This window comes from Schistocerca cancellata, chromosome 10 (assembly GCF_023864275.1).
Source record: "Schistocerca cancellata isolate TAMUIC-IGC-003103 chromosome 10, iqSchCanc2.1, whole genome shotgun sequence".
Classification (NCBI taxonomy): domain Eukaryota; kingdom Metazoa; phylum Arthropoda; class Insecta; order Orthoptera; family Acrididae; genus Schistocerca; species Schistocerca cancellata.
The window spans coordinates 47953939-47976856 of record NC_064635.1 but is presented as its reverse complement, the minus strand read 5'-3'; the positions used below and the strand labels follow the sequence as shown (position 1 = coordinate 47976856).

The 22918-nt window shown below is 42.5% G+C and overlaps 1 protein-coding gene across 1 annotated transcript in view; it reads left to right on the top strand.

Annotated features, from left to right (window-relative positions):
• The window catches only part of LOC126106309 (echinoderm microtubule-associated protein-like 2), a 790720-nt gene that overhangs the window by 319045 nt on the left and 448757 nt on the right, over positions 1–22918 (top strand). The window contains exon 2 of the mRNA XM_049912530.1: positions 10500–10589. Within this exon, the coding sequence (XP_049768487.1) occupies positions 10535–10589 (55 nt within the window). The 5' untranslated portion in view covers positions 10500–10534. The remainder of the gene's footprint in view (positions 1–10499; positions 10590–22918) is intronic.

Here is a 22918-nt window from a genome sequence, read left to right as displayed (position 1 = left end):
GTGAATTGGGCTTTGGATTGGTTCCTCATCAACTATATTTACCTTACTTGACCATAAGTGATTTATTCCTGTTCCAGAACTTGAAACTTTGGCGTGCTGACAGAAATTTCCATCAAATAAGAAAGTGGTAATTGCAGAGTTTGACAGAACGTATTTTTTCTCTGGGATGAAAAAGCTGTAGGATTGCTAGAGTAGTTGTATATCCCTCAAAGGTGACTATTGAGAAGTAAGGTGAGTTGTTTATGAAACAAACATTTCTTCTTACTTTTCTACCAGACTTACCAAACCATTCTCGTAGCTCGATTTAACTAGGACTGTACATAGAAATAAGTGCTATAGCAGGCATGGGCGGCCATCTGTGATCCGCGGGTCTTATTCACAGACTTACTTAAGATCGTTGGCCGCCTTGTCACGCGAGGCGACAGCAGCGCTCCTAGAGCATGAACTCAAAACTATAGCATCCCTTTCCCGTCACGCCACGCCAGCGAATTATGCCTCAAAAGGTGCCGTTTTGAGAGTACATTCATTTTATGTTTAGGCCATCTTCAGATATTTATATGTACTTACGCGTCGTCAATATTGTTTCTTTACAGTAGCTGTCTTCAAAATTATCTTTGCAATTTTCTGCAACGCTGTTAGTAAAGGAACAACGTTGGTGTCGCGTAAATAAATGTAAAGAATTGGACATGGGGCGCCAGCAAACTTGAAAAGTCATGGGGAAATGAACCCATACAAAAGCAACAAGATGTAGCTATACATTACGTCCAGTTTCAACAGCTGCATCAGTCTAATACGTCCACAACGGACAAGCATCATTTAGACTGACGAAAAAAATCGTAACAGCAAAAAATAATTAATGTAGAGTAATGAAAATTGGGGAATAGATTTGTTTAGATAACATATTTAAATGACTAATATTACAAGGCCACAGGTAAGCGCGAGATAAGCCACTGAAAATGTGAAATGCTGTTATACGAGGGTGAGTCAAATGAAAACCTTAGGTCTGTAATAACAAATAGAAATTTCGCGCTGTTATCCTGTAAGTTGGTAAGCGTGCTACAAACAGCGTGCAGAATGGCCTGTAGGTGTCAGCATAGTGCAGATACACACATACCGTCGCAGTATGAGTATAAAGATGGCCGCCCCACTTGCGACTTGCACCAGGGAAGAACAGCGTTCTGTTATTCGATTTTTGCGTAGTGAAGGTGTGAAACCTATTGATATTCATCGACGAATGAAGGTTCAGTACGGTGATGCATGTTTGTCACAGCAGCAAGTCTACGAATGGAGTAGGAAGTTCGCAAATGGTGTGACTTCAGTGGAAGATGCTTCTCGTCCAGGTCAGGTACAACAAGTTGTGACTCCACAGGGCACTGCAGCAGTTGAAGCCATAATGATGGAAACAGCCGAGTGACCCTGAATGGATTCCCGGCGGGGTCGGGGATTTTCTCTGCCTCGTGATGACTGGGTGTTGTGTGCTGTCCTTAGGTTAGTTAGGTTTAAGTAGTTCTAAGTTCTAGGGGACTGATGACCGTAGATGTTAAGTCCCATAGTGCTCAGAGCCATTTGAACCATTTGACCCTGAATGACATTGCAGCATGTTTAAAAATTAGTCATAGCTCAGCACACCACATTGTGCATGATGTGATCCAGTTTCACAAAGTGTCTGCAAGATGGGTGCCACGGCAGCTGACTCCTGAAATGAGAAAACGACGCGTTGATGCTTGTGAAGAACTTCTTCGGCGCTTTGAACGAGAAGGTGATGGTTTCCTTGCAAGAATCGTTACTGGGGACGAAACCTGGGTTCACTTCTATCAACCGGAAACGAAGAGAGCGGGCAAGGAATGGCGCCATTCCTCATCACCAAAACCAAAGAAGTTTCGAACAGAACCATCAGCAGGGAAGGTTATGCTGACTCTCTTTTGGGACGAAAAAGACGTCATTTTGGAGCATTACATGCCTAGAGGGACCACTGTCACCAGTGCATCACACGCAGATCTAAAAAAATCATCTGCGGCCTGCAATCAAATCAAAGCGACGTGGATTGTTGTCAGCAGGTGTCCTTTTGCAACATGACAACGCAAGGCCCCACACTGCCCGTACAACAGTTGCAACAATCACAGACCTGCATTCTGAGTGTCTTCCTCATCCACCATACTCACCAGACCTTGCCCCAAGCGATTCCATATATTGGGACCACTCGAAGACGCAATGGGAGGAAAGAAGGTCCGTTCTGAGGAAGAGGTACGCCACGCAGTGCATGAGTGATTGCGCGGACTACCAAAAGAATTTTTTTGTAAAGGAATTTATGCACTTTGTAAGCGCTGGAGGACTTGCATTGAGCGTGGGGGAGATTATGTTGAAAAGTGATACAGCTTTGTACCATTTCTGCACAATAAATAATATTTAAAAAAATATTTAAGGTTTTCATTTGACTCGCCCTCGTATTAATAGCAGTTGTAGCCGCCAGAATGTTGAATGTAAGCTTGCAAACGTGGATGCATTGTGTTGTAGATGTGCCACATGCCAGTTAGTGGGATGGAGTTCCATTCCCGTTGTACTTGATCGGTCAATACATGGGCGGTTGACGCTGGCTTTCTATGACGCTGGAGTTCTCGTCCGGTAATCTCCCACCTGTGCTCGATTGGGGACAGATCTGGTGATCGAGCAGGTTAAGGCAACATGTCGACACTCTGTAGAGCATGTTGGGTTACAATAGCGGTATGCGGACGAGCGTTATTCTGTTGGAAAACTCTGCCTAAAATCCTCTGCATTTATGGCAGCACCACTGGTCGAATCGTCAGATTGACGCATAAATTTGCACTTGAGGTGAGTGGAATAATAACGAGGGTGTTCCAGCTGTCATACGAAATCGCACCGCAGATGTACGTCCAGTAGGTGTAGCATGAAGACAGGTTGGTTGCAGGCCGTCGACTGGCTTCCTCCTAACAAATGCACGGTCATCACTGGCACCGTGTCAGAAACAGCTGTCATCAGAAAACACAACAGACTTCCACCCTGCCCTCCAGAGATCTCTCGTTTGACACCGCTGAATTTGCAAACGGCGATGGTTTTAGGTCAGTGGAATGGTAGCTACAGGTCGTTTTGTTCGGCGTTGTCCTTGAAGTAACCGATTTGTAACAGTTCGTTGTGATTCCAACTGCTGCTCAAATTGCTGCTGCAGACGCGGTTGTCACACAAGAGACATGCGCCGAACACGATGGTTCTCCCTCTCGGTAGACCGAGGTGGCCGTTCGGAGCCCGGTCTGCTTGAGACCGAGCATTCTGGTGATCAGCAGGCGTGTGTAGCGGCTGTACACTTGTTAAGGGGCTCCGGAACGCCCTATACTTGCAATGTTAAAATAACGCTTATAAATTACATCTTTCCTCACAAAGTATTTGAGGTAGGAAGTTGAACTTTTTACAGATTATTTATTGGAATATGGGCTACAACGTAACACAGGGATTTTACAAAATTTTAGTTCAGTTATTAAAGATGATTTTTTTTCAATTGTAATGAAAATTCACAACATTTTTTTGCAATTTTTTATTTATATATTCAAAAATATACAGTTTTTTGGAAAAAGGCTGTGTTAAATTATGCAGAAGGTACTGTGTAACATTTACTGAAAGTTTGAAACAAATCTGTTTGGAAAACCCTTAGAAAACATGTAATTAATATGAGAAAATAAAAGTTTCGGGAATCGAGCGACAAAGATTGGATTAACTTTTTAGTGCATTCCAGGTCCATAGGATGGATCATCTTCATCCTCTGCAAACTCCTCCTCCAGCTTCGTCTTGTTCCTCCTCCTGTTTACTCTTGCTTGTATTTCTAGACTCTTTACAGCCCTGTCTGCAGCCCGAAGGCGTTCCTTGTCTAAAGCAAGCATCGCTCGTACCATGTTAGAATGTTATTATTTACAGTAATAACACATGCCTTTGGCTTTACAACATTTCTCCTTTTCTTAAAAGCCTTCAGAGGATTTCTAATAACTTTACTTTTACTCATTATTATACTTCAACAAAACAGAGACTCAAGAAACAGAATTAATTACGAATATTTTCGAGATAACGACAGAGTAAATAAACATGAAACAATCGACAATCACACCAGCGATATATATTGAACCATCACAGGTTAGCCACAACACATACTTTATCTCACATCACTAAAATGTACCTGATGAACACGGACGTTAATAATAACACCATTTGACAGCAGTTTAACAGCGCCACAGTGGGTCACGCCCATGTAGAACACATTTCAAAAAAAAATTTAAAAATAGTTGTAGTCTTCGGAATTGAATAAATTATATATCTATTAAAAGGTAATAGTTTGCAGATTCAGAAAACGCAAAAAAGTAAAAATTGGACTTTTCATGATTTTGAGCCTTTCCGGAGCCCCTTAAGTTATTCCGCAGTATCGGAGAAGGAACATCCAGGTTCTCGTTGCCTCATTACACAACCTCGTTCAAGCTCAGTGAGGTGTTGATAATGGCGTCTTTGTCGCTTTAAAGGCAGTCTTGACTAACATCAAATCACCACTCACTCACGATCGTTGCAACGCGCTGTTAGAGCAAACCTGATTTGCATCCGCTTGCAGAGTCACTCATATGCGATTGGCGCGAAATCTTATCAGACGTCATCTTTCAGATGTAGAGACGCACCTACCAACCTTCATTTACGTCTCAGCATATTAATGTTAATTCGAGAAAGAACAGAATACGGCAATGAGAAAGAATAAGGTGGTTTTATAGATCCGCGGATCGAATTTATCGTTTAGCCAGGACCCCCAGCACCGGGCTCCAATACCAACACGCGTCGGGGCCCTTAATTTTTGCTCATCAGTGTATTAAATCATATGCGCCGCAGCAGATGTGTGATATACAGGGTTATTACAAATGATTGAAGCGATTTCACAGCTCTACAATAACTTTATTATTTGAGATATTTTCACAATGCTTTGCACACACATACAAAAACTCAAAAAGTTTTTTTTAGGCATTCACAAATGTTCGATATGTGCCCCTTTAGTGATTCGGCAGACATCAAGCCGATAATCAAGTTCCTCCCACACTCGGCGCAGCATGTCCCCATCAATGAGTTCGAAAGCATCGTTGATGCGAGCTCGCAGTTCTGGCACGTTTCTTGGTAGAGGAGGTTTAAACACTGAATCTTTCACATAACCCCACAGAAAGAAATCGCATGGGGTTAAGTCGGGAGAGCGTGGAGGCCATGACACGAATTGCTGATCATGATCTCCACCACGACCGATCCATCGGTTTTCCAATCTCCTGTTTAAGAAATGCCAAACATCCTGATGGAAGTGCGGTGGAGCACCATCCTGTTGAAAGATAAAGTCGGCGCTGTCGGTTTCCAGTTTTGGCAAGAGCCAATTTTCCAGCATGTCCAGATACACGTGTCCTGTAATGTTTTTTTCGCAGAAGAAAAAGGGGCCGTAAACTTTAAACCGTGAGATTGCACAAAACACGTTAACTTTTGGTGAATTGCGAATTTGCTGCACGAATGCGTGAGGATTCTCTACCGCCCAGATTCGCACATTGTGTCTGTTCACTTCACCATTAAGAAAAAAATGTTGCTTCATCACTGAAAACAAGTTTCGCACTGAACGCATCCTCTTCCAAGAGCTGTTGCAACCGCGCCGAAAATTCAAAGGGTTTGACTTTGTCGTCGGGTGTCAGCGCTTGTAGCAATTGTAAACGGTAAGGCTTCTGCTTTAGCCTTTTCCGTAAGATTTTCCAAACCGTCGGCTGTGGTACGTTTAGCTCCCTGCTTGCTTTATTCGTCGACTTCCGCGAGCTACGCGTGAAACTTGCCCGCACGTGTTCAACGGTTTCGTCGCTCACTGCAGGCCGACCCGTTGATTTCCCCTTACAGAGGCATCCAGAAGCTTTAAACTGCGCATACCATCGCCGAATGGAGTTAGCAGTTGGTGGATCTTTGTTGAACTTCGTCCTGAAGTGTCGTTGCACTGTTATGACTGACTGACGTGAGTGCATTTCAAGCACGACATACGCTTTCTCGGCTCCTGTCGCCATTTTGTCTCACTGCGCTCTCGAGCGCTCTGGCGGCAGAAACCTGAAGTGCGGCTTCAGCCGAACAAAACTTTATGAGTTATTCTACGTATCTGTAGTGTGTCGTGACCATATGTCAATGAATGGAGCTACAGTGAATTTATGAAATCGCTTCAATCATTTGTAATAGCCTTGTATACACATACCAAAAAAAGTTTTGCATCACCTCGGTTCCGAAAGTTCCGGACCCTGTACAGAAAACTGCAATAGAGATCAACATAAAAATCATTTCTTTTTATTGCTCATGAAAACCACACATTGCTTGTTGTACCACCATACAGCGAGACCTTCACAGGTGGTGGTCCAGATTGCCATACACATCGGTACCTCTAATACCCAGTAGCATGTCCTCTTGCATTGATGCATGCCTGTATTCGTCATGGCATACTATCCACAAGTTCATCAAGGCACTGTTGGTCCAGATTGTCCCACTACTCAATGGTGATTCGGTGTAGATCCCTCAGAGTGGCTGGTGGGTCACGTCGTCCATAAACAGCCCTTTTCAATCTATCCCAGACATGTCTGATAGGGTTCATGTCTGGAGAACATGCTGGCCACTCCAATTGAGCGACGTCGTTATCCTGAAAGAAGTCATTCATAAGATGTGCACAATGGTGGCGCGAATTGTTGTCCATGAAGACGGATGCCTCGCCAATATGGTGCCGATATGGTTGCACTGTCGGTCGGAGGATGGCATTCACGTATCGTACAGCCGATACGGCGCCTTCCATGACCACCAGCGGCTTACGTCGGCCCCACATAATGCCACCCCAAAACATTAGGGAACATCCACCTTTCTGCACTTTCTGAACAGTGTGTCTAAGGCGTTCAGCCTGACCGAGTTGCCTCCAAACACGACTCCGACGATTGTCTGGTGAAGAGAACGTGATGCCAATCCTGAGAGGACCATTCGGCATGTTGTTGGGGCCCATCTGCACCGCGCTGCGTCGTGTCGTGGTTGCAAATATGGACCTTGCCATGGACGCTGGGAGCGAAGTTGCGCATCATGCAGCCTATTGCGCACAGTTTGAGACGTAATACGACGTCTTGTGGCTGTACGAAAAGCGTTATTCAACATGGTGGCGTTGCTGTCAGGGTTCTTCCGAGCCATAATCCGCAGGTAGCGTTGATCCACTGCAGTAGTAGCCCTTGGGCGTCCTGAGCGAGGCATGTCGTCGACAGTTCCTGTCTCTCTGTATCTTCTCCATTTCCGATCAACATCGCTTTGGTTGACTCCGAGACGCCTGGACATTTCCGTTGTTGAGAGCTTTTCCTAGCACAAAGGAACAATGCGGATGCGATCGAACCGAGGTATTGACCGTCTAACCATGGTTGAACTACAGACAACAGAATCTGTGTACTTCCTTTCTGGTGGAATGACTGGAACTGATCGGCTGTCGGACCCCCTCCGTCAAATAGGCGCTGCTCATGCGTGGTTGTTTACATCTTTGGACAGGTTTAGTGACATCTCTGAACAGTCAAAGGTACTGTGTCTGTCATATAATATTTGCAGTCAATGTCTATGTTCAGGAGTTCTGGGAATCGGGCTGATGCAAAACTTTTTTTGGTGTGTGTATGATCAGCACGCTCAATCAGTATTTAATCTGTATACTACCAGGTGCACGTATGTAAGGTGTCACACAACATATACCACAACTACCAACTACAGAATGTCGTGTAGTGTCCTGACATGCAACGCTCCAAGTTATATGTCAAATGGTTCAAATGGCTCTGAGCACTATGGGACTTAACATCTGAGGGCATCACACACATCCATGCCCGAGGCAGTATTCGAACCTGCGACCGTAGCAGCCGCGTAGTTCCAGACTGAAGCGCCTAGAACCGATTGGCCACAGCGGCCGGCAATTATATGTCAATACACGCAAACACAATAAAGCTACATAAACAGCTCGAAGTTTTATCGAGACCTTCTCACCTAAAATAGGTTGATATAGGCTGTTATCAACCAACAAGCTACTTAGACTGTATTACACACCCAAATACGAGGTTTGTCCAGAAAGTAAGTGCCGATCGGTCGCGATATGGAAACCACAGTGAAAACCAAAAACATTTTATTTGCAACAGTTAGGTACGCTTTCCACCTACTTCTCTACCTAGTCGCCGCTCCAACTTCGAGTTTTGTCGTAGTGTACCAACTTTCCGATATCCTCGTCATAGAAAGCAGCCGCCTGTGCTTTCGGCCAGTTATCTGCACTGGTCTGCAGCTCGTTGTCTGTGGAAAAGTTTTGTCTTCACAGCAGAGATGAGACTGAGGGGGATCCAATTACGGACTGCATTGTGGGTGATCAAACACTTCTCATCGGAAACGCTGCAGGAGTGTCTTCGTTGCCCCTGCAGTGTGAAGCCGAGAATTGGCATTAAGAAGGAACTGCTTGACAGTTGTGTTATGTGGGCTGCATGACACAGGCGAAATCTCTAACCTGGCCCTCATACTAGGTGGCAGACGCTATTCCCTGCGTATCTTTACGTGTTCACTGTTCACTCCAAACTGAAAAGAGCGACGCGACACGATCGACGGCCATACTAGAGACACTGCCCAACACATATGTACAAAGCTTTACCGGATTTTCCCAGTGGTTTCCATTTCGAGAGCGATCGAAACTTACTTTCTGAACAACCCTCGTATATCACTTCCCTCTATATATTGCAACTTATTTTCGCCACACTTACTGTATTACATAGTTTTAACATAAGCATTATATAAATTATATTCTCCTCAACTAGGCGGAAATTATGTAGAGCGATTTTAACAATTGTTAAACATTCAATTCGCTGTAATCTTAGAGAAATTTTTATATATCATGTTCTTTATATCATTTAAACAAGCATTACCAAATGTATATAAATAAGATTCCAATAATAAATCTTTGCTGTTGGATTTAGAAGCATCCAACCCACCTTGCATTTCAAGCCGGTGGGTTATTCTGTAATGTTAATAAAATAAATAAATAAATATGACCAGGTGCGACAGACTGATAAGATCAACCACTGTATGTGTGGCCAAGTACGTCATCTGCCGACGTCACATGTTCAACATTTGTCATTCACTTTTGGGGTGCCGGCCGAAGTGGCCGTGCGGTTAAAGGCGCTGCAGTCTGGAACCGCAAGACCACTACGGTCGCAGGTTCGAATCCTGCCTCGGGCATGGATGTTTGTGATGTCCTTAGGTTAGTTAGGTTTAACTAGTTCTAAGTTCTAGGGGACTAATGACCTCAGCAGTTGAGTCCCATAGTGCTCAGAGCCATTTGAACCATTTTTGAACTTTTGGGGTATTTCCCGACATTTGCGAACTTATGTGTCTCATATTAAATTGCTTGTCTCAGTGTCATCTAAGTCCCTTCGGAGTTAATAAGAATCATCCTGTGTAGGGATTTATGTCTTTTTAGTATACTTTGACATTTTACTCTCATGCTACTCTATCCTGTGCAAGCTTTTCCATCTCCCAGTACCTACTGCAACATACATCCTTCTGAATCTGTTTAGTGTATTCATGTCTTGGTCTCCCTCTACGATTTTTACTTTCCACGCTGCCCTCCAATACTAAATTGGTGATCCCTTGATGTCCCACCAAGCGATCCCTTCTTCTAGTCAGGTTGTGCCACAAATTTCTCTTCTCCCCAATTCTATTCAATACCTCCTCATTAGTTATGTGATCTACCTATCTAATCTTCAGCATTCTTCTGTAGCACCACATTTCGAAAGCTTCTATTCTCTTCTTGTCCAATCTATTTATCGTCCGCGCTTCACTTCCATACATGGTTACACTCCATACAAATACTTTCAGAAACGACTTCCTGACACTTAAATCTATACTCGATGCTAACAAATTTCTCTTCTTCAGAAGCGCTTTCCTTGCCATTGCCAATCTACATTTTATATCCTCTCTACTTCGACCATCATCAGTTATTTTGCTCCCCAAATAGCAAAACTCCTTTACTACTTTAAGCGTCTCATTTCCTAATCTAATTCCCTCAGCATCACCCGATTTAATTCGACTACATTCCATTATCCTCGTTTTGCTTTTGTTGATGTTCATCTTATATCCTCCTTTCAAGATACTGTCCATTCCGTTCAATTGCTCTTCCAGGTCCTTTGCTGTCTCTGAAAGAATTACAATGTAATCGGCGAACGTCAAAGTTTTTATTTCTTCTCCGTGGATTTTAATTCCTACTCCGAATTTTTCTTTTGTTTCCCTTACTGCTTGATCAATATACAGATTGAATAACACTGGGGATAGGCTACAACCCTGTCTCACTGTGCACTAACAGTTTATTTTTGACTGAACATTTGAGTCACTGTCCGCATACCATTCGTACGTGTCTATTGACACACACTGGCGGAGAAGGACATATGAAGTAACTGTATGCGTCTGTTTGGTTGCAGGAGCGAGGCGTAAGACGGCGTTCAAGGTGGACCCCATGAGAATCAACGGTCGCCATGGCTCCGCGACTGGGAGCGCTGCCACAACCTCTGGTAAGTCCGTCCTGCTCCCGTGGGAGGCTGGGGCTACTCCAGTTCCCTTGGAGACCATATCTACTCCAGATTCTGTGGAAACCAGGGCTTGTCCACTTGCGTTGGAAACCATGTCTAGTCCAGTTTCCATGGAGGCCAGGTGTAGTCCACTTGCCTTGGAAACTATATCTAGTCCAGTTTCCATGGAGGCCAGGGCTAGTCCACTTGCATTGGAAACCATGTCTAGTCCAGTTTCCATGGAGGCCAGGTGTAGTCCACTTGCCTTGGAAACTATATCTAGTCCAGTTTCCATGGAGGCCAGGGCTAGTCCACTTGCCTTGCAAACCATGTCTAGTCCAGTTTCCATGGAGGCCAGGTCTAGTCCACTTGCCTTGGAAACTATATCTAGTCCAGTTTCCATGGAGGCCAGGGCTAGTCCACTTGCCTTGGAAACCATGTCTAGTCCAGTTTCCATGGAGGCCAGGGCTAGTCCACTTGTCTCGGAAACCATGTCTAGTCCAGTTTCCATTAAAGCTAGTTATCAACCAGTTATCACGGACGTCAGCTCTGTTCCAGGAACCATAAAGCCATGTCTAAAGGAAGACACTGCAATTTCGTATTTATTTACTGACCTCGGGTAAACGACTTTCAATTAAAGTGTTTGCACTGTATGGGAGCATACATAATGGATGTACGAGTACAGGTTGCAGACACATGGTTTATTACACAAGAAAATTTGGGTTTGGCCTTGAGTAATGCTCGGATGCAGAAAGCAGGAAATTCGGTTTCGAGTCACGGTCTAGTATAAATTGTCACTGTCACATTCCATTATACAACTGATGGTTATCCATATTCGCAACAGCGATTATGCTTCATGTAGATATTCCATCGACCCAGGCAATATTTATTTCAATGCAAATCCACTTACGAACCACAAATGTTAATCCAGTTATTACTTTCGGCCAACGTTGACCTCCTTCATACCTGAGTAGATGCAGTGTGCTAGACCTCCTTCCGAACAGGCCATGAAGGCTCAACGGTACCGACCGGCCGCCGTGTCATCATCAGCCACAGGCGTCACTGGATGCAGATTGGAGGGGAATGTGCTCATCACAACACTCTCCCAGCCGTATGTCAGTTTCCGAGACCGCAGCCGCTACTTCTAAGTAGGTCCTCAGTTTGCCTCACAAGGGCTGAGTGCACCCCGCTTGCCAACAGCGCTCGGCAGATCAGACGGTCACCCATCCAGGTGCCAGCCCAGCCCGAAGGCGCTTAACTTCGGTGATCTGACGGGAACCGGTGTTACCACTGCGGCAAGGCCGTTGGCGTGCTAGACCTAATGTGTCATTATATAAATAGATAGTACAGTCATGGTTAACTACGTCGGCTTTTAGGGTAGTGAGGTCTAATCGATCACGAAATGGAAACCACAGTGAAAACCCGACGAAGCTATGCACACTTGTGCTGGACATTGTTTCAAGTATGCCCGTTCATCGCGTCACGTCACTCTTTCCTGTTCTGGGCGCACAGTGAGCACGTAAAGACGCCTAGAAAATAGTGTCTCCCGCCAAATATGAGTGTCTCTGACAGATTTCAGCGAATTTCATGCAGACCACACATCGTACTGCCATACATTTCCTTCATCATGACCGTTCTCAGCCGCACACTGCAGGAGCAATGAGGATGTTGCTGCAGGCGTTTCCGATGGGAAGTTTTTTATCATACTCCTCGGACGTAGCTCCATCTCATTTTAATCTCTGCTCACATGAACCGCCGGCTGTGAAGACATTTTGGCACAGACAACAGCCTACAGATCAGCGTAAACAATTGGCAGAATGCACATCCTGCTGCCTCCTATGTCAAGGTTATTCAAAAATGGCTCTGAGCACTATGGGACTTAACTGCTGTGGTCATCAGTCCCCTAGAACTTAGAACTACTTAAACCTAACTAACCTAAGGACATCACACACATCCATGCCCGAGGCACGATTCGAACCTACGACCGCAGCGGTCGCGCGGTTCCAGACTGTAGCGCCTAGAACCGCTCGGCCGCTCCCAAGATTATTGGAAAGTTGGTACAACGTTACGAAAAACGTGTCAGTCAGAGCAGCGACTATGTAGAGAATTGACTGAAAGGTGTAGCTAACTGTTGAGATTTTTTTTTTTTTTTTAGTTTTCACTTTGTTTTCATTCCACGATCGATAGGACCATACTTCCCGAATGCCCTCGTATTATGGCTGTACTATCTGCATGTGTAATCTCACGGTATGTCTAGTATACTGCATCTACTCAGAGCTGTAGATCCTTATCTTTGACCGAATTAATAATCAGATTGATAACCCTTTGTGATTTGTTAATGAATTTATAATAGAATAAATAATCCAGTTACCTTGGAAGACAAGTGTAGTCCAGTTCCTAAGGCATTAACTACAAAAAGTTTTAACTTTGCTGTAGTTATACTACTTTTGTATATTTTTAGTGACGCTGAACTGCCCCTTTGTCACCAAAAAAGGTGGAAGTCAGGTCAACATTTCGTTGTGCCCTATCTTCCGATTTCGTTGTAGATAGCGAAACCCCTGCGCACACCGACGATGCTATCTGCTCTGCAGCTCTGTGTTGCGGGCTGCCTGCATTCCAGGCTACTGGCTGCTGACAGGAACAGTTGCGCACATAACATACGACAAACTTGTTATTTCAAAACCAGTCAACGTTAATGCGGAATGTACCTACACACCAGCGACAGATCAATGTCATCTGTGTAGACTGCAAAAATTGTGTCAACTATGCATGACACAGGTTTCCAACGGAGTATTCTTATGTTATGTGGTCTCTCACATGAGAGAATGCGCAGTTACATACAACCTATTGCTACTTCAGAGATAATTGAACCAAATTTGGCTCATCTTATCATTAAGCTGTAATATGGAATTTTTTTATTCTATTTTTGTCAAATAATTCGATCCGAGAGTTAGTAGATACTTTTAGAACACCTATTAACACACGAGGAACATTTTCTGAAAGGTTGCTTTATTTATCACTTTCACAATAGAGCAAGTTATTCTCAGTAATAAAATAAAAGAATCTTTGTACAAGTTTTTTAAAATCTGTTTTTGAATTTTATAAATTTATGTGAATGATACATAGCAACTTTCAGCTCACAAAAGTTTATATATCTTTGAAAGTAACGCACTTTAAAAACTTTTGCAGAACAAGTTGTTACAGTATGTAGACAATCTGTAGAAAATTTCTCCTTTTTATATGCAATGGGTCAGCACAAAATGTTCATTATACACTGAAAAGTGAAAGACGCAGAAATCGCCAAAACAAGGTTTTATTAGCATGTTTGCCACAAACAATTACCTCACTGTTAGCATAGCGGTTCAGTTGGTCTTCTTGGTATTGGCGAAAGTTTCTTCCTCTAGTCGTATCCTTCTGGCAATATCACTGACTGACATTTCAGAGCTAGCAATATGCAAATTATCTCTCCTCTTCAGTAGTTCTTTAATGAAGCAACCCGCACCAATCCTAGTCTCGAGACGGTTCTGAATCTTTCAATGTTACCATCATTGAACTCGAGGCAATCATCATATTAGGTAATTTTAATAACAGTAGGTGAGCAAAACATTGCTTCTGGGTGTCTCTTCTAAATGAGGTTATTAAATCTTTCGTTCGGGTTTTGCGTTCCACCATGTGTGAATTTCTTTAATAAATCGGAATTAATGGCATCGTGAATGAGCTCATGGCCTTCTATACTCTTCAGATGCTTCCCTGACGGCAGGAGATAATAAAACATCGCAAACAAGGAAAAAAAGGTGTAGAAAAGTGGCACTGCGCATTGGTCGAAACAAGGTAGCTTTCACATCGTTTATAGCACGAATTAAACTCTGAAAATTGGGTACAGTATCATTGTTAACTATTTCTTGTCCTACGTCCTGAGTTGCGTGTAATATTACGTTGGTGATTATTACTTCAGATCCGTCTAATCACAATTGAATAAAACAACTTTCTTCCTGCCATACACGTTACGCCTTTGTTATTTGCAAGGCATGTGCAGTGACCTGAAATATATACATATTTGTTAACTATTTTCTTCCAAATTTTGGACATTGTATATTGAGGTGATAAAGAGTTCTGGCATTTTATGCTGATGCTTTCGTAGATACTGGTCTACAAGTGTTCTTTCTTCTGTTTTGCTGTTGAATCTATATGATGACAGTGATCCGGCCGTGTGTGTGTGTGTGTGTGTGTGTGTGTGTGTGTGTGTGTGTGTGTTTAAGACGGACAACCACGTTAAAACAATACATACAAACATCTAAACACACACACACACACACACACACACGGCCGGATCACTGTCATCATATAGATTCAACAGCAAAACAGAAGAAAGAACACTTGTGGACCAGTATCTACGGATCACTGTCACTGATATAACACAGGTAGATTCAACAATTGGTAATAACATTCAACGATTGGTAGCACCATCCAAAACGTAACATCAAGTGAACAAATGTTCATTCCCTGGTTCTATGAAAACGAAATTTCGTATGGCAGAAAAAAGAGCAGTGGAAGAGGAATGTTGAGCAGCATCTACGACATCTTTAAGTAGAAATGGATAATATCACTACATCAAATACGAACGGAAAGTTCCAGAACTATTTATAACATCAATATACGATGTCCAAAATTTAGAGCAAGAATTTTAATTTTAATGATCAACAGCCTGATTTGCACCGTTTACCTAGAATATACCTAAGTTTCAGTCGGGATAACCCAACCTTCTTCAGAATAACAGTAACTACCGTTTGTCCATAGTGGACATAGTCAAGCTGAAACTACAAATCCATAAATTATCGTCAGACTATAAAACGTACCTGGAACTGCCTCGGCCCCACTTCGCGACCGTGATGTGGCAGCCACGAGTGCTGTACTAGAACTGACCGTAGCGTCATGAGGCCTGCCTAGGCGGACACAATACCTTGCGCCTGCGCATAAACTATATGATAGTTGCTTGTTGGGACAAGACATGAACTTAACTCCTGACCTTGAACGTACTAGTAAAGTGAAATAAAAGGTATAGCTGAGGAAAAGGGATGTTAACCTGTGCAGAACATACTTAGATCGACTGTCTTAACATTTATTAAGTATGGGGAAGACATTATGTGCTTACAAGGTATGGCCTATCTAGGAAAATTTTGTGCTTAAGCACGAAGTTTAATCACCTAAAAAGAACTTAGGAGTGGGAAGGATAATATTAAGCCAACATCGTCATTATTACGACTAGGTCTAGAAATTTTTAAGACGTAGTTGTTAAGAATTTGCTTAGCTATGGTTACAACGCATGAACATCCTATTGACTTAGCACACAAATTGTCATGTCTGAACTTATGAACAAGTCTGTATCTAATCTGTAACATCCGGCAATACGAGCCATATAAAACAGATGATCATTATTCAAGATTAGTGTATTTGACCTGAAATGGTCCAGAAACAATTCAAAAACTAATGCAGGTGCCTGATTGAGCTTCATGGCGAAGTTATGGTTATGAGTTGCAGAAAACACTATAGTAGGGGATAATGTGGCGGCAATGGGGTACTCAATTTGCCTTCATGGAGGTGATACACACACTTACTGTAAAAACTGTGTGTGGACCATTACCATCATAATTCGGGCCTGGTGACCACTGCCATTAAACTTAGGGAATGACAGCGGAAATGTGCTTAAAGCTAAAGTGTGACTTGGCGAACATCGCTCCAGTCAACACACTTAAAAACTATTGACCGACATAGGTCCATTATTCTGAAGATGGTTGGGTTATCCCGACTGAAACCTAGTTAAATTCTAGGTAAACGATGCAACTGAGGCTGTTGATTATTAAAATCATAATTAATATTTATACAGTTGCTGACAGGGCCGCGAAATGTTGAAGATATTAGAGCAAGAAGTTTAAACACAAATATCTCTACGTTCCAGGGCACTGCATATGTAGCTGTGATTCGACGTTTATAAATTAATAACCATCAGCATAATATGGAGACATTATTTCCAACATCCTACGGAAATGTCTGGTTGAAAACAAAATTTTCATCATTTTTGACCAATGTTACATATATCCCCCCTTGCTGACCGCATTATGTAGGTTCCCACAGCTTCGTCAAGTTCATCCATCCTTTTATCTGTAACCAGACCTTCTAGAGACGATAATTGTACGGCATGCAGTATCTCAATTACTAGGATCGGCTTAATTATGATACCGACCTCGTTTTTAATAAATGGGGTACGAGGGGTGTCCAATAAATAATGCAAAACATTACATTTCGGCTGAAAAAATGCAGAATTTGTCGTGAGATATCGTGGAGTATTCCTGCTTCAGCCTCTACAGTTTCGTGAAGTTCCGACAGGTGGTGGCCTTGAAAATGCCGTCCGTAAAGGAGACGTGTTCCAAACAGAGAACTTTTGTCGAGTTTCTTTTGGGGGAAAATCGGAGCATCACAGATACTCGTAGGCGCTCGCAGAATGTCTACGAAAACCTGGCAGTGAATAAAAGCACGGTGAATCGTCGGGCGAGGGGTCTGTCAGCATCGCAACAAGTCACGGAAACCTGTCCGATCTTCCGCGTGCCGGCCCGCCACCGCAGCTGTGACTCCTGCAGTACTGTGACTGGAGGATGCGACTTCAGCGCGTTGGTCGCCGCAAACATGCGACCGAACTTTTCCTTCTCAATGATAACCAAGACCTCTCACTGTTCTGCGCACCTGAAAGCAGCTCAAAAAAACGTCAGTGCACTGTTCTCCCTCATCTACCCTACAACCTGCATTTCGCATGTTACGACTTCCACCCGCTTGGCCAAGCGAAGTATGTACACCGCGAGTGGTAGTGCGTGGATGATGCGGAGGTCATTGACGTGGCAACAGGTTGGCTCCGACATCGTCCTCTGCAGTGGTTCCACGCGGTCTTATAGGCTCTCCCGGTAAGATGGCGTAAAGCCGTCGCATTGAACGGAGATTATGTTCAAAAATAGTGTTTTGTAGCCAAAAGAGTGAGGAATTATATGACGTATTGGAATCCTGAATACAACCAACTTGCTTTCAGGAAAAAAAAGTGTTGCATTGCTTATTAAGGGGCTCCGGAAAGGCTCAAAATCATGAAAAGTTCAATTTTTACTTTTTTGCGTTTTCTGAATCTGCAGACTATTACCTTTTAATAGATATATAATTTATTCAATTCCGAAGACTACACGTATTTATAATTTTTTTTTTAAGTGTGTTCTACATGGGCGTGACCCACTGTGGCGCTGTTAAACTGCTGTCAAATGGTGTTATTATTAACGTCCGTGTTCATCAGGTACATTTTAGTGATGTGAGATGCAATAATGGAGGTGATAAAACCTATTTTCAGAGACTTAGCAGCACCTGAACTGTTGAAAAAGTGTATTCACGGAAAAACTCAAAACCCCAATGAAAGTGTAAATAGTGTTATATGGTCGAGAATACCCAAGACTGTATTTGTTGGAATAGAAATACTTCGCTTTGGTGTGTATGATGCTGTTGCGACTTTCAATGATGGCAACATTGTAAGGTGCAAGGTATTTAGAAATATGGGAATGAAGATAGGTTCTAACATGGTACGAGCGATGCTTGCTTTAGACAAGGAACGCTTTCGGGCTGCAGACAGGGCTGTAAAGAGTCTAGAAATACAAGCAAGAGTAAACAGGAGGAGGAACAAGAGGAAGCTGGAGGAGGAGTTTGCAGAGGCTGAAGATAATCCATCCTATGGACCTGGAATGCACTAAAAAGTTAATCCAATCTTTGTCGCTCGATTCCCAAAACTTTTATTTTCTCATAGTAATTACATGTTTTCTAAGGATCTTCCAAACATATTTGTTTCAAACTTTCAGTAAATGTTACACAGTACCTTTTGCATAATTTAACATAGCCTTTTTCCAAAAAACTGTATATTTTTGAATATATAAATAAAAAATTGCAAAAAAATGTTGTGAATTTTCATTACAATTGAAAAAAAATCATCTTTAATAACTGAACTAAAATTTTGTAAAATCCCTCTGTTAAGTTGTAGCCCATATTCCAATAAATAATCTGGAAAAAGTTCAATTTCCTACCTCATATACTTTGTGAGGAAAGATGTAATTTATAAGCGTTATTTTAACATTGCAAGTATAGGGCGTTCCGGAGCCCCTTAAACGCCCCCCTCGTACTTTTCCCTTACAACAGAAGAAATCTTCGAAGTGGACACCAACAACATATCTGTGTGGAATTTGACCAAATACACTACTGGCCTTTAAAATCGCTACACCACGAAGATGACGTGCTACAGAAGCGAAATTTAACCGACACGAAGAAGATGCTGTAATATGCAAATGATTAGCTTTTCAGAGCATTCACACAAGGCTGGCGCCGGTGGCGATACCTACAACGTGCTGCCATGAGGAAAGTTTCCAACCGATTTCTCATACACAAACAGCAGTAAGGAGGAGAAATTCGTACCATCACGTTTCCGACTTTGACAAAGATCGGATTGTCGCCTATCGCCATTGCGGTTTATCGTATCGTGACATTGCTGTTCGCGTTCGTCGAGATCCAATGACTGTTAGCAGAATATGGAATCGGTGGGTTCAGGAGGGTAATACGGAACGCCGTGCTGGATCCCAACGGCCTCGTATCACTAGCAGTCGAGATGACAGGCATCTTATCCGCATGGCTGTAACGGATCGTGCAGCCACGTCTCGATCCTTGAGTCAACAGATGGAGACGTTTGCAAGACATCAACCATCTGCACGAACAGTTCGACGATGTTTGCAGCAGCATGAACTATAAGCTAGGACAATGGCTGCGGTTACCCTTGACGCTGCGTCACAGACAGGAGCGCCTGCGATGGTGTACTCAACGACGAACCTGGCTGCACGAACGGCAAAACGTCATTTTTTCGGATGAATCAAGGTTCTGTTTACAGCATCATGATGGTCGTATCCATGTTTGGCGACATCGCGGTGAACGTACATTGGAAGTTTGTATTTGTCATCGCCATCCTGGCGTATCACCCGGGGTGATGAAATGGGGTGCCATTGGTTACACGTCACGGTCACCTCTTGTTCGCATTGACGGAATCCTTGATTCGATCCCTGCGAAACCCTACATTTCATCTGGATAATGCACGACCGCATGTTGCAGGTCCTGTACGGGCCTTTCTGGATACAGAAAATGTTCGACTGCTGCGCTGGCCAGCACATTCTCCAGATCTCTCACCAATTGAAAACGTCTGCTCAATGCTGGCCGAGCAACTGGCTCGTCACAATACGCCAGTCACTACTCTTGATGAACTGTGGTATCATGTTGAAGCTGCATGGGCAGCTGTACCTGTACACGCCATCCAAGCTCTGTTTGACTCAATGCCCAGGCGTATCACGGCCGTTATTACGGCCAGAGGTGGTTGTTCTGGGTACTGATTTCTCAGGATCGATGTACCCAAAAGTGCGTGAAAATGTAATCACATGTCAGATCTAGTATAATATATTTGTCCCATGAATACCCGTTTATCATCTGCACTTCTTCTTGGTGTAGCAATTTTAATGGCCAGTAGTGTAGTGAAAGGGTAACGGCTCCGAGTAATACTGTCTCGCCATTAGCACTATTGGAACAGATGTAAGTTGCCACGTGAATCAGGCACAGTTCATGTATTTACCTGTGCGTCTGAGTCCTACCAGTCCGTGCGCTGCTGTCGTGGCTCCTAAAGCTATTAAGTCTTCCACAATGTAGACGACAGTCGCAAATGTGGATATGTTTATCGCTCTCGGAGAATGTAGCCAAACGTTTAGGACAGCGGTAGGGTGTTCATTGCTTAAAGGCGTCCTCATCGTTGCAAAGCCTCACGTTCTGTCTTAAAAAGAAAAAAAAAAATGATCAGTGAACTGGAAGTGCGAAGAAGAAAAAGAGCAGTAACTGGCTGGAAAATGGAACTAATGTTCTAGCGACGGTAACACCAATCTCATATGCCACTGAGAGACACACCGTGAATGAGTAAATGGGTTCACCTACAGCAGTGTTCTGTGAATACCACATTCTTTCCACATTTTGCTCCATCAGCGACTTTCAAAATCGGATCTCCGAATGCCGTCTACGAACACTGCAGTTTATTTACGGAAGAATCATCGTTTACAATAAGAAAAGTGGATAATTAACGAGCCTTGTCTCTCAGGGTGTCGAATGGGCTTTTCAAGAGTCGCATCTTTGGTCCCTGTTTTAGTGGTACACTTCTGGGTAGTGACAAGTGCCTAAAATTCCGCGATAGAACATTTGGAGATATTTGGATAGATCGTTCAGGCAACACGAAACGGTCTACACTCCTACTTCCTTCGTTTTACGATTTCTTGAATCAAATAGTTGAAGTTCGTCTGCAGATGCTGAATAACGAACATTCATGTGTACCACACATCTCAAAGCACTAACACAGAGGCGAATGATTACGAAGTTGCAACCAGTATAATATTCGAAAAATGTTGGTACTTACATTGTCTCTTTTGCGCATAATTCTCGAAGTTTTCTTTCGTTCACTGGCTCAGTGCCTATAGGAGTACGTTACTGCGTTGCAAAGAGGAATCCAGCTTTTTAATTTTATGTACGTTCTGGGACTTGTTTTCTTCTTGATTTTTTATTACTTTAGCCACAAAATCTCAGCAAATCATTTTCACACATTTAACGGAACACAAACGGCCATTTAGTACATCATCACACACACACACACACACACACACACACACACACACACACACACACACACACACAACCATGTCAAAAGTAAGACAAAGACAAAAAGATACCCATGTTTAAATATCGATGTTTTTCATTCACAGTAACTCATAGATTATTAATAATTTACTTTTCAAATGTTTTAAATGATTATACAACAAAATATAGACTTAATATAATAATAATAATAATAATTATTATTATTATTATTATAGTAAGGTTAATAACTGAAATAGCACCACGCCACAAGTAGTCCTATGACTTAAAAACGTTTATTTTAATGAAAGCATGACCTGCTTCGGATTTCTTAAAAATCCATCTTCAGATGGTTCTTACAGGTTTCTTAGTTTTCTTGCTAGAGCCTCGTTTTGCATTGAATATTGGTTTGCTGCACCAGGATAAACAATATTTTGTTCACTATTAGGTAAAATGTACTAGAGATTTAGTTCTTTTGACCTCCATCAGAACGTTTATGAAGAGGCTGTAAAGTTATTAAAATGTGAAAGGTGGTGAAAACTTACGTGCTGTGTGATTTTGTGTGAAAAACCGCCCTATGTTATGAATTTTAAAATCAACACATTTGTGCACGTGCAATATGTGAGTGCTCTTCAAACCACTGGAAAATATTTTACACCACAATATTCTCTGTCTGATGGCACCACACACGATAAAGATTTAAAAAAAACATGGTCCTGCTTTAAGTGAGTAACACAATATGTTCAAAACTGTTACAGTGATAAAGATGTTAGGTTACCGTTTTTGTGAGAGAGTACGGACGTACTAAAATACGTCTTTGCTACTGCAACGGAATTAGTTTTAAAATTTTTAAAAGAGAATTACTGTTTTTACAATGATTTCTAATATGCTGAATGGTTAGGATAACTCATACAGAGAATAGAAACAGTACCAAACACTGAGTACACTACATAAACACAACAAGGTAACTTTTCTATTCTAGTGATAAAGCCAAGTTTGAACATGGAATCTATAGTTGCATTTTATGTTGTAAATAGTAATGGTTTAATATACCAGATTGTGAATATCATTTAAATGTGAATTATACTATAAAGGTACAGGTAGTTCATACAACATTCATAGAAAAATTGTAAAAAATATTCTTATGAAACAAGTTTTAAAGATCAGGAAGCTATAAAAAGAACTGTAATAATTGTCCAAAATTATACGTTGGCCAAACAGCTACAACTTCTGAAGCAAGGTGTAAGGAACACCTAGATTCCCGACGACTGAATTACTTCAGCAAGTCAGCCTTTGCTGTTCATCTTTCAGAAAATTTTCAGGCAAGACCATAAAGAAAACCTGCAGATCATACGCACTACAGGTAAGGGTGGCGTAACGAATGTTCTGTTAAGAGACTGAGACTCATATACGTAAGAACAATGTTCCTGATCTCGTTCTGAATTAACAAACAGAATTGTCCAACAAATACTTCATAAATAATATCCAAGAGGTCCTCTCATCGATTAAACCAACGTAATATCCCCACAGACCAAGAGAGCCATATTAATCTCTTTGTTTTACAGAACTGAATATAGTGCGTTTCCTCCAAATTTAGGGAGACTCGTCCG